At 39.6% G+C, this 12,823-nt stretch overlaps 1 protein-coding gene across 1 annotated transcript in view; it reads right to left on the bottom strand.

The window, feature by feature from the left end:
• Positions 1 to 12,823, bottom strand: part of rpgrip1 (RPGR interacting protein 1) — a 106,503-nt gene that overhangs the window by 67,107 nt on the left and 26,573 nt on the right. Inside the window, exons 7-8 of the mRNA XM_051922475.1 lie at positions 4,891 to 4,996; positions 2,326 to 2,349 (exon numbers count right to left, since the gene is read on the bottom strand). Coding sequence (XP_051778435.1) covers positions 2,326 to 2,349; positions 4,891 to 4,996 — 130 coding nt within the window. The remainder of the gene's footprint in view (positions 1 to 2,325; positions 2,350 to 4,890; positions 4,997 to 12,823) is intronic.

The raw sequence follows: 12,823 nt of genomic DNA, 5'->3' as shown, positions 1-12,823 counted from the left end.
GCTGGAGTAGTGAGTCAGAACAGACAGCAAAGGCATTGTTTCAAACGAGGTCAAGATGATAAGAAATGATTATATAAACTAGGATTTTTTGCTTGTTCGGGGCTCAGCCCAATTTGGCCGTATTGGGTTGAGTCTGTGTTACTGTTTTATTGCAATAAAGCCATATACTCTGTTTGCCTATCCTATGACTCCTAATAGCCCTCTTTTCAGGTAAAGCCTCGACAATTTCTCTTCGACACTCCTCGCAAGAGTTCTGACAGAGAAGTCAAAAGAATAATCAGAAGAGTTGTCCAAGCGCCAAGGGCCACTAGCAGAGAGCTTCAAAAAGACCTGGAATTAGCAGGTAATGCACTCAACCGCCATGGTCTCTTTGCACGCTCACCACCCAAGACTCCACTGCTGAAGAAAAAGCATGTCGAAGCTTGTTTAAAGTTTGCTGCACATCATTTGGATAAGCCAATGAAATACTGGGAGAATATAGTCTGGTCAGATGAGACCAAAATTGAACTCTGGAAGTCACTGCACACACCATGTTTGGAGGAGAAATGTCAGTGCACATTACCCCAAAAACACCATACCAACATGCTGTTTTTCAGCATATGGTACTGGCAGATTTCATATGATTGAAGGAAGGATGAATGGAGAAATGTACCGGGACATTCTTGATAACAATCTGCTGCCATCTACCAGGATGCTGAAGATGAAATGAGGGTGGACATTTCAGCAAGACAATGATCCCAGACACACAGCCAAGATAACTCTCAATTGGTTTCAGAGAAAGAAAATAAAGCTGCTAGAATGACTCAGTCAGTCACCAATTGAAAATCTATGGAAAGAACTGAAGACCAGTGTTCATAGAAGAGGCCCCCGGAACCTTTAAGATTTGAAGACCATTTGTGTGGAAGAATGGGCCAAAATCACACCTGAGCAGTGCATGCGACTAGTTTCTCCATACAGGAGGTGTCTTGAAGCTGTTATTACCAACAAATGCTTTTCTACTAGGTATTAAGTACATTTCAGTAAGTATGTTCAATACTTATTACCTGTGACATTCCACTTTCTTGGAAATAATTTTATTTATGGACTTATTTGTTTTGATTTCTTTGTATGTGTGGATTACTTGGGTTGTTACCAACATCTAGTGAAAATTTCATGTCAACAGCGCCATTAGAAATATATTTACTGAGAAAAACGTTGGCACATTCAATACTTCTTTTCCCTGCTGTACATGAAATTCAATAAGCAACTGAAACATAAAACTACACTCTTAAAAATTACTGGGTTTTGAGCTTCTTTGTAGAGTCATCCATCCATCCATCCATTTTCCAACCTGCTGAATCCGAACACAGGGTCACAGGGTCTGCTGGAGCCAATCCCAGCCAACACAGGGCACAAGGCAGGAACCAACCGCAGCCTTTGTAGAGTCATTTCTGGACAAAACACCATTTCATTCTGGGAAGGGATCTTTACATATGAAGTTGGTTCTTTGTGCTTTGAAGAACTTCCTAATATGCAGAAGCCACCTGAAGTCTTTAGTATATGATAGGTTACCTAGCCTGACGCTAACAGATTAAGAGGACTTAGAATGTGGCTTTGTATGCAGTGAAGTCTTTTTAAACGCATGACCCACAAATCTGTTACCACTGATTGATGGTTATTTACTGTATGAAGTCTGTTATGAATCTGCGTAAACAAATACAGTAAAGCTTCATTCTGGATCCTTCATGTGGAAGGGTCTTATGGAAACCAAAAATGGCATCGCCCTGGAGAAGCACTCTGGCCTCTTTATTTTTAAGAGTGTAGGACACTAATGTTGCTCTTTCCTAAAAACTGTGGTTTGTGATGTCATCCAGACGACATTATTAATGAAACCGCCTTATTGAGTTTCTTATCCGAGTCGATGAATTCTAATCCCTTTTGCTTGTGCTTTCTAAAAAGAATTCTTAGTTTGTGACTTTCTGGCTTATTCTGACTTTAGTTTGGTTTCACTTATTGAGATGACGGAAACGTTTGACTTCCAGATTGTGACTGCTGTTAATGTTTTGATTGTCACCATCTTGTGGTCCTTATTACTTGTGGATAACCAAACGTCCACCTCTGGCGGTACAAGTATATTGTAATATGTCAGGGTTATGCCATACTGAGAGAGGTAATTACAGTTTAACTGCTGTACAAGTCGTCTGTGCTGCAAAACTCAAGTGGAACTGCTACAGCCATTGTGGGAATCAACAGAATACAACATTTACACAAAATCAGTGCATTAAATATTCCTTATCACATAAAACACATTTTGTTACAACGCTGAGATTTTTTTCTCAGACTTACCTCTTCCAGTTGAGTTTCATATGACTGAAAACGAATAGAGAGAAACAGAGTTAGCATACCTGAATGTGAGCATCACAGAAATATCTTTAATTATTTGATTTCTAATAAGCATTTAATGTTTCAAAAGGCTTTCTCAAATTGTTTTCACTGAGAGACTCAAGTCACCATATAAAGACGAGACCAATGCGTCATTGGATTTCTTCATCCACTGAAATACATTGAAAGACTGAATATGGCAGTACCAGCATGCAACCCAATGCCCTCCTCCCAAATACTTTCACAGCCGACACTCTCGACCTGTAATGACGCCAAAGATTTTGTGTGAAATGTCAGTCATATCGTCCTTCATGCTTGTTCTCCCCTTTCTTACAGTTAGTCATGCCCTATATAAATTGGAGGCCCACATCAACGACAGGCTGGATGGGTCTTGTAACTCAGAGGAGCTAAAGAAGAAAGGACAGAGCAGACTCTTTATTCTTAGGAGACTGTGTCGCTTAATGTGAGTATGTACCTACAGTATATTACATATACACATACAGTATGATATTCTATGCTGTGGTGTGCTGGGCTGGTAACATCACTTCAAGAGAGGCCCACCGGATCAACAAGCTAATTAAAAGGGCAGATCAGTCATGGGACCCCCTGGAGGTTGTAGGAGAATTAAAACAAAACTGAGTGCCATTATGAACAATGCTGCACATCCTCTCTCTGGCACTGAGGACTTTCAGACAACAAATCATTCAAAAGAAGTGTGCCAGGAAACACCAAGGGGGCTCCTTCATACCAACAACAATATGTCTGCATAAGGTCTCAATAGGACTGACGAGTCACAGCAATGTTTACGCTTCTTCCTTTTTAGTCATTCTGCTGTTTGTTCAGACCATAGTGTGGGTGTGTATGTATTTATTTATCTACCTAGTAATGTAATTATTTATTTAAAGAGCTTCTGTAAAAAGCCAGATTTCCCCCTGGGGACAAGATAAAACTCTATCTATCTATCTATCTATCTATCTATCTATCTATCTATCTATCTATCTATCTATCTATCTGTCTGTCTGTCTGTCTGTCTGTCTGTCTGTCTGTCTGTCTGTCTGTCTGTCTGTCTGTCTGTCTGTCTGTCTGTCATATAGTGCCTTTCTCTATCTATCTATCTATCTATCTATCTATCTGTCTGTCTGTCTGTCTGTCTGTCTGTCTGTCTGTCTGTCTGTCTGTCTGTCAGTCATATAGTGCCTTTCACTATCTATCTATCTATCTATCTATCTATCTATCTATCTATCTATCTATCTATCTATCTGTCTGTCTGTCTGTCTGTCTGTCTGTCTGTCTGTCTGTCTGTCTGTCTGTCATATAGTGCCTTTCTCTATCTATCTATCTATCTATCTATCTATCTATCTATCTATCTATCTATCTATCTATCTATCTATCTATCTATCTATCTATCTATCTATCTATCTAATTTCAAGGTCGGTGATTGTAAATATGAGGTGATTTTTGATTCCTTACTAGAGATCTGGCTCTCTATGCACCTCCATTAGAGGGGGCAAATTGCAAATTTCTATTAAGAATATTCCAAAAATTTCTAAACAGATAATATTTAGACTTTGAACATTTAGAACATTTAGAATTGAAACACACATTTTCAATATTGGATGCATGTCTGTTATGTACTTCTACCTCATGAAGCAAATCATTACATTTCTTATGACCACCTCGATTAAGGGCAGTTTTTGTATCAAAATTAAAATGAATAAGGTAACATGTTTTCACTTATTACAGTGCATAAAACTTAACCTGTCCTCCTGGGATACACTCAAATAGTACAAATAGACAAATCATTGGATATGGAATGTCAAGTCTAATGGGAGATGACTTCTGAAACCTCTGCTAAGCAGTACTGAGCATGTCTGGTGTTGTTAAGAGATGAATTATTATGAGAAAAAAAAGGACCAAGAGATGAAAGCACAAGTGAGGATCAAAGTGGAAGACATGCAGAGGGTTGTTACCCAGAAGGCTACCAAAACCAAATTACTAAAACTGAAAATAAACCCAAAGCCAACCTAGCGTTTGGGCCTACCTGAATTTGAAGGAATTTCAAAGAATTGAAAGGATAGTGAATACATAAAACACTGCCATATTTAGAGTGTCACTTGTGGTGACATCAGAAACACTGGTAACGTGACACTGGCTGTGGCATTGAATGAATAATAAGGACAAGAATTTAAAACATATTAAACTTTGTTAAAATTAGTTAAAATCAAAAATAGATTTCAAATCAACCATCCAGAACCTAAGAATGCCATAAAGCAAAACGAAGGACAAGAAACATAAAACGTGCTGATTATCACAGGTGTCAAAACTCTACCACCCTCATTAAGGGTTACAAGCACCTAGTGTGCTGAATGGTGCCATGTCATGTCCTGACCAAAGCAGCTACCCATGAGATGCCACCAACCCCATCAAAATGTGCCTGGCACAAAAAGAAACAGAGAAGAATAAATAATAATCAAAGCAGCAATATGCACCCAAAGTGGAGGGCACGTTTAATTCTGCGTTACTTGTTACCTCTTGTAGTGCAGCAAGCTTTTCTTCAGCGATCAACAGGGCAGCACTCTTGTCTGAAAGCTTCTTCTGTAGTCGGATAAGGTCCACGTTGTCTCGTATTGTTTCCCTGAGAGTTGAAAAGGTAAACTGAGCCTTATCTTAATACATAATTCGCCTGCCTCCTCACTCACTCACTCACTCACTCACTCACTCACTCACTCACTCACTCACTCACTCACTCACTCACGTCCGTCTGAAGCCGAATGTGCAGTCACCTTCTGTGCAGCTGCCCGAAAAACCTTACGAGACCGACATCCAACCCCAACATCGTGGCAGGCGGTGGATTTACGGCCACAAAAATTCAAAGAGAAAGGCGACTTTGATTAAAGCTCTAGAGGCCTGAAAGGTGATTTCGACTACAGCTCGAGGCCTAATTATGCATTCTGATTCAATTACGCATTCATTCAATACACCTATATCAGGTTAGTGGTGCTTATACTTATTACTATTCCATATTCTACTGGAACATTCATCATTCAATATTATACTATAGGCCTGGAAAATTCATCAACTAACAGTACAAGCCTGTACAGTAATGAGTAAAGCGGACTACAATCATTACAAAACAACTTCTTTGTTACTTATCATTTGTTCTTCATACACTGCTGACACAAACTCGTGCCCGTTTCATCTTACGTTGTCGAAACGGGCTCTTTGTCTAGTATTTATATAATTACAGTGCTGATTGAAAACAAAAATTAATCTGCACACTTAAGTTATATCCAAATATGCAGCTCTGGGCTTGTCAGAAAGGGCACTAGATTGTGCCAGCATAGTAGTGGCAGTTCTGCAGGAGCGCAGCACACGCAGAGTTCTCGATTCATGGTAGCTTAGTGAAGGTCAGCAGGAAGCATCAGCTGAGTTTGTCTAAAAAGTGTCCATATACAAAAAAGGAGTTTCCAAATTCTCCTTGTAATGACTTTCATTTTACCTTTGCCAAGACAGTTAGAGCTTTCACCTTTTTACCCAACAGTTAAGTAAATCCAGTGGTGAAATGTAACATTGCTAAACATTTTCTTTTTCAACTTGCTTTCTGTACACTCCCTGCTCATCTGACAGTGCTGACCGAGGACACCTCACTCACCGATGCTAAGTAAACTCTTTTGCTTTCATTCAGTCCTCGCTGGGATCTTAGAAAAGGCAGCCATTATGCAGCTTAATGAGCACCTCACTAAACATGCTATTCTTGACAAGTTTCAGTCGGGTTTTAGAACAAATCACAGCACAGAAACTGCACTCGTTAAAGTAGTCAACGACTTGCGGGTAAATGCAGACAGAGGCCGTTTATCTGTTCTCATCCTCTTAGATCTGAGTGCCGCATTTGATACCATTGAGCACAATATTCTTAGAAATCGCCTTAGTCAATGGGTGGGCCTCTATGGTAGGGTCTTAAATTGGTTTGAGTCCTACCTGGCAGATAGAAAATTTTTTGTTAGTTGTGGTAATTATACTTTAAAGACACATGATATTCTATATGGTGTTCCACAAGGCTCTATCCTGGGTCTGCTGCTCTTTTCGATTTACATGCTTCCATTAGGTCAGATTATCTCGGGGCATAATGTGAGCTACCACAGCTATGCCGATGACACACAACTGTATTTATCAATAGCGCCTGACGACCCCAACTCTCTTGTTTCACTAACACAATGTCTTACTTATGTTTCCGAATAGATGAGTAGTAATTTTCTCAAACTAAATAAAGAGAAAACAGAAATTTTATTGATTGGCAATAATGGATATAATGAGGTTATTAGAAATAAACTTAATGCATTAGGATTAAAAGTCATGACGGAGGTAAAGAATTTAGGGGCAACTGTTGACTCTGACCTGAATTTTAAATCACATATTAATCAGATTACTAGGACAGCATTTTTCCACTTAAGAAATATAGCAAAAGTTAGACCTCTTATATCATTGAACGATGCTGAGAAATTTGTTCACTCTTTTGTTTTCAGTCGACTAGATTACTGTAACGCACTCCTCTCAGGACTACCCAAAAAAGACATAAATCGTTTACGAGTGCAGAATGCAGCTGCTAGAATCGTAACTAGGAAAAGAAAATCCGAGCACATCTCTCCAGTTTTGATGTCACTACACTGGTTGCCTGTGTCATTTAGAATTGACTTTAAAATACTGCTTATGGTTTACAAAGTCTTAAATAATCTCACTCCATCTTATACTTCGGAATGTCTGACACCTTACACTCCAAATCATTACCTTAGATCTTCAAATGACTGTCTGCTTAGAATTCCGAGAGCTAAACTTAAAGGAAGTGGTGAGGCGGCCTTCTACTGTTATGTACCTAAAATCTGGAACAGCTGACCGATAGAAAGTCGCCAAGCTAATACAGTGGAGCATTTTAAAAAACTGCTAACAACACATTATTTTAACATGGCTTTCTCATAACTTCATTTTAGTGTAACCCTGATGTTCTGTATATGCATTTAATTATCGATTTTTTCATGGCTCTGAAATCTGTACTAACCCCTACTTTCTCTGCTGTTCTTTTTCTGGCTTTACTGCGCCACCACCACCTGATCAAAGCACCGTGATGTCCCTACACTATGGATTAAAGGCCAGAAGTCCACATGACCATCATCATCAAGTTCTTCCGTGAGAACCCTGAATACAATGCGGACTGATTGAGGTCATTTATGTTAGGTAGAATGCCTAGAGGGGCTGGGTGGTCTCGTGGCCTTGGAACTCCTGCAGATTTTGTTTTTTTTCTCCAGCCGTCTGGAGTTTTTCTTTTGTTTTTTCTGTCCGCCCTGATCATCGGACCTTACTTCATTCTTTGTTACTTAGTGTTGCCTTATCTTGTAAAGCTCTTTGAGCTGCAACAGTTGTATGAAAACATGCTATATAAATAAATAAATGTTGTTGTTTTCAGTATTTTTCAGTTACTGGAGAGAAAATGTCAGAGAATTGTAAAAGATGCACAAGATAAATCAGGTCACCATTTGTTGTTATATTGAGGGGGATCTTCACTTCTGTTGCACATTAAAGTTTAAGCTCTACCTTGTATTTTGATATTTATGAATGCCAATACTTTTTCACATAAATGATAGTTGAGTGACTACTTGGTGGATATGTATTTTAAAGCTGTTGCCATTGTTAGTATTTCTATATTTTATATTTTGAAGTCAGGCAAAGTGACACCCTCTAACTGAACAGAATACAATATGCAATGTTCACTTCAATAATGGAGGTACTTTAATACAAAGCTGTTGAAGGAATGTTTTTAAGGTATTGAAAAGTATTGAGTATCATAAAATTTCACCGGTATTGAAATTAAATACAAAAATTATGGTATTGTGACACAGGTAGTCAATGGATCAGTTATACCTACTGTATATACAGGTAGTTGCTGACTTACGAGGTATGTATCTTATGATCATTTAACTTATGACTGCTACTGCGTCTCACGGGCAAACGACAGTTTTTGCCACACCAGCTCCGTATGTTGTGAGTCATTCATCTCGATTTCAGTGTATTGCCTGCAGCGGTTTCAACTACGCTCAGTTAGATTTGTCTTACAACTACAGTACAGGAAAAAAGGCAATTGGTCTTGACACAAAAGGTGATCAAGCAGTATGAGGGAGGAAAGAAAGCGATTGTGATTGCATGTGACTTTAAGTTATCTCATTGTAACCAGCGTTCACTGCAGTGCTGTGCTGCTGCACTCTGGCTTTGAATCCGGCTAACCTCACGATATGCCACTTCGTGCAAACCGCCACAAAGGGATAATGAGACTACACTGAACTCCTCTATCTTAATACATAATGCGCCAGTCTCCTCACTCACTCACTCACTCACTCACTCACTCACTCACTCACTCACTCACTCACTCACTCACTCACTCACTCACTCACTCACTCACTCACTCACTCACTCACTCACTCACTCACTCACTCACTCACTCACTCACGTCTGTCTGAAGCTGAATGCGCAGTTGCCTTCTGCGCAGCTGCCTGAAAAACCTTACAAGACCAACATCACGGCAGGCGGCGGATTTAAGGCTGTGAAAATTCAAAGAGAAAGGCGACTTCGACCGACATCCAACCCCAACATCGCGGGAGGCGGCGGATTTACGGCCGCAAAAATTCAAAGAAAAAGGCGACTTCGATTAAAGCTCTAGAGGCCTGAAAGGCGATTTCGACTACAGCTCAAGGCCTAGTTACGCATTCATTCAATACACAGATATCAGGTTTGTGGTGCTTATACTTATTATATATTATACTATTCCACTCGTGCCCGTTTCATCTTACATTGTCAAAACGGGCTCTTTGTCTAGTCTCTTAATATTTATTATTAACTGGCTGAAATGTTAAAACAGAAAACATGCGAATGCTCAAACTCTGCGGGTACAATTTCTCCTCTCACAGTTAACACAATGAACTCTGGGCAAGGCTCACACTATTGACGTAACATAATGCAGGCAAAGAAAGGATTCATGAAGCTGTTAAAGATTCAGCATCCATGCAAGCATCAATAATAACAAAACAAAATAATGAAATAAAAAAATTCACACACAAAAAAATGATGATTAAAAAAGGATATAAAAAACAATATGACTTAAGGGACCGATTATACAGTACGATACATATGGTCAGGTTTGAATACATATACCAGTCCAGCTTATGTCCACATCAACTTACGACCGGAACCAAACATGGTCATAAGTCGACGACTGCCTACATATGGAAAGATTTGTGAGGTCCTCTGCTTCTTCGATGCCACACAGGTCTGCTGATGAATGGCGTCTGGAGATGCCACCTCTCGTGGTAACAAATCTCAGTCCTAACTCTTATCATGTGTAGCTCTTAGGTGGTGGAAGGAGTTGCTCACCTCCATTCAAACTGCTGACTCCCTTGCTGTGATTAAGAAGCATTGGAAGAATCTGTCGTTTGGTGAATTTCTTTCTAACTGATTTTAGCGGTTAGGTTTTGTAACCTAAGAAGTGTAATTCGCTTGTATTTTATTCTGACGTCTTCACTTGTGCTGTAACACTTGTTTTCCCAAATGGTCCTGTGGCTGATGGTTACTTGATTAAGTTGACCTCTTTTGTAAGTCGCTTTGGATAAAAGTATCTAAATGTAAATGTAAATATTCCACAAGTTCTTCAGAGCATTTTTGAAGTATTCAATAGAGTCATCTAGCAGCTTAGTACTGGCATTAATGTTCTGAAGTAAAGGTGAGTGCTGCAAATGTCTTCTCTGCAAGTTTCCATGTTCAAAATGTTAACCTTTTCTTAGGGCCCTAGCAGTACACTGTCCGAATTTAATTAAAAAAATACGTCTGAAATGAACTGTCAGCACCAGAGGTCCTATGAAAATAAAACTCAACTTGCCCTTGAGAATTGTAAAGAACTGCAGTAGGTCATCGTGCAGCCTTCTCTGTTCAACACTCAAGACATTAAGTTCTGTCAGCCTCTCCCAATAGGACAGGCTGTTTAGTCCCAGGATGCACTTGGTTGCTCTCCTCTGCACAGCTTCTTGTGCTGTTATGTCTCTTTTGTGTGTGCTGACACTCTATGTCACTCGATCAACTTCCTTTTGTTGTTTATATCACTGTTTAAACCAACAAATAATACGTTTTTCTTTGCCTCCACTTGGTATTCGCTGAAATTCTTCTATTTTCCCTCTTGCTTTTGCCATTGTGTTTTCACAGAACGCTGAGCTTAAGGGCTATTTATATTGATTTGCATATTCAAAGAGGCGTAATTCTGGGAGGAGCTGGGGTGGGACAGCAGGCGCGTGCATGAGCGTTACTTTTCTCGCTGACCGGGATTTATGTAGCGGAAGAACGTGGAAGCTGGCATTCGCACAGATTTATGCATCTGGATTTTTTTGTGCTTAAGCATATTTCCGCTTTTGTCCGTACGCTATGTTATAGTGTGAATTCTACGCACGGCGTTATACATGAGGCCCCTGGTGTTTATACAAACATAGTATTTTTTAACGGTATGATGCAACATGTTTCACTGCTGTATGCATATGTTTTAATATGGAAAATTGAAATTATCTAGAAAACGAGATAAAAAATGTCCAAAACGATTTGCTTTACCATAATACCTATATTGGGCGGCAGGGTGGCGCAGTGGGTAGTGCTGCTGCCTTGCAGTAAGGAGGCCTGGGTTCACTTCCCGGGTCCTCCCTGTGTGGAGTTTACATGTTCTCCCCATGTCTGCGTGGGTTTCCACCCACAGTCCAAAGACATGCAGGTTAGGTGGATTGGCAATTCTAAATTGGCCCTAGTGTGAGCTTGGTGTGTGGGTGTGTGTCCTGCGGTGGGTTGGCGCCCTGCCCAGGATTGGTTCCTACCTTGTGCCCTGTGTTGGCTGGGATTGGCTCCAGCAGACCCCTGTGACCCTGTGTTTGCATTCAGCAGGTTGGAAAATGGATGGATGGATAATATCTATATTGAAAATTTGCCATGATAGTTTTATTTTGGCGAGCAATTCAGGTAAATTTCCATTTTCAGTGAGTGGAAATGGGTCAAAAGTTGCAAGAGACAATAGTAGTGTATGTAGTCTCATACTTGTACACAAAATTTCGTTTATGTAAAACAAAAAAGTTCTCAAATGTGTACAGTATTTATTACCATTTGAACATCAAATGGAAAATTACAATTATCTCGAAAAAATGCAAAGAAAAAAAATGCTTAGGATTTGGTGCTTTACCATATTATGATGTGAAATTATCAAATTTTCCCCAATTTTGTTGAGAATTTATTGAGTGCAGAGGCCCAAAGACCTTCATTAAGTTTGTTTTTTTCTTTTTTCATTTAAAGCTTTTGGGAACACCTGCGGTGGGCTGGCACTCTGCCCGGGGTTTGTTTCCTGCCTTGCGCCCTGTGTTGGCTGGGATTGGCTCCAGCAGACCCCTGTGACCCTGTGTTTGGATTCAGCGGGTTGGATAATGGATGGATGGATGGGAACACATGGCACATTGCCTACACTGAGTTGCCGTTGTTATGGCTTGGCCAGACTTTTCTTCATTTGTTTTGTTGTTTCTTGGGAATTCTTTTGTGTTAAATGCTATTTAGTATGTTTCTGTTTTCTTTTGTTTTGCCTTTTATAATTATTTTGGTGATGTTTTCCTATCTATTAATAATTTTTTTTATTATATGTAAATTCTGTTAACTATTGTCCTCATTTTCCACAGTGCTGTGAAAAAGTATTTGCCCTTCCCTGATTTCCTCTAGGTTTGCTTATTCATAACACTAAATTGTTTCTGATCTCCAAAAAATTTAGTATAATGCAACAGACAACCAAAGTAAACATAACTCACATAATCATAAATAAACATAATCATTTTATTTATTGAAGGAAAAAGTCCACCAACACCTATATCACTCATATGAAAAAGTAATTGCCCCCTTTGTCACTCAATCAACCACTGACCCAGATTTAAATGATGACAGGTAAAATTAGACAAGACACACGTGAGCTTGACTGCTGTCAGCCCTAATAATGTCACTTAAACAGAACATTTACAGCAATGTGACGCTGGCTACAAGGCCACAACAAGCAGCACACCATGCCTCGATCAAAGGAAATTCCAGGTTGACCCAACCTGTTTCCTCAAATTACCCTTTGCAGTTGTGTGGAAATCAGAAATAAATATGTTTTATAGATAAGCAAAAATGTAGGAAATCGGGAAGGGGCAAGTCCTTTTTCACGGCACTGTATATGTTACATTGGTGGCCAGCAGCTCGAGTGTCCACTTGAAAGGATGGCTTTGGCTACACCTGGCTAAATGGCAGTTTGGCTTCAAAATATTCAAGAATAAAAAATACTGAAAATGCCCCACAAAGGAGAGGATAACCCACAACCCCTGGTTTGTAAAGAATCTGTATAAAAGGGAGGTTTTATTTACAATAGATATAAAAT

Source organism: Erpetoichthys calabaricus, chromosome 2 (genome assembly GCF_900747795.2).
Source record: "Erpetoichthys calabaricus chromosome 2, fErpCal1.3, whole genome shotgun sequence".
NCBI classification, from domain to species: Eukaryota; Metazoa; Chordata; class Cladistia; order Polypteriformes; family Polypteridae; genus Erpetoichthys; species Erpetoichthys calabaricus.
Note: the sequence above shows the minus strand (reverse complement) of the source record. Positions and strands in the feature narration are given on the sequence as shown.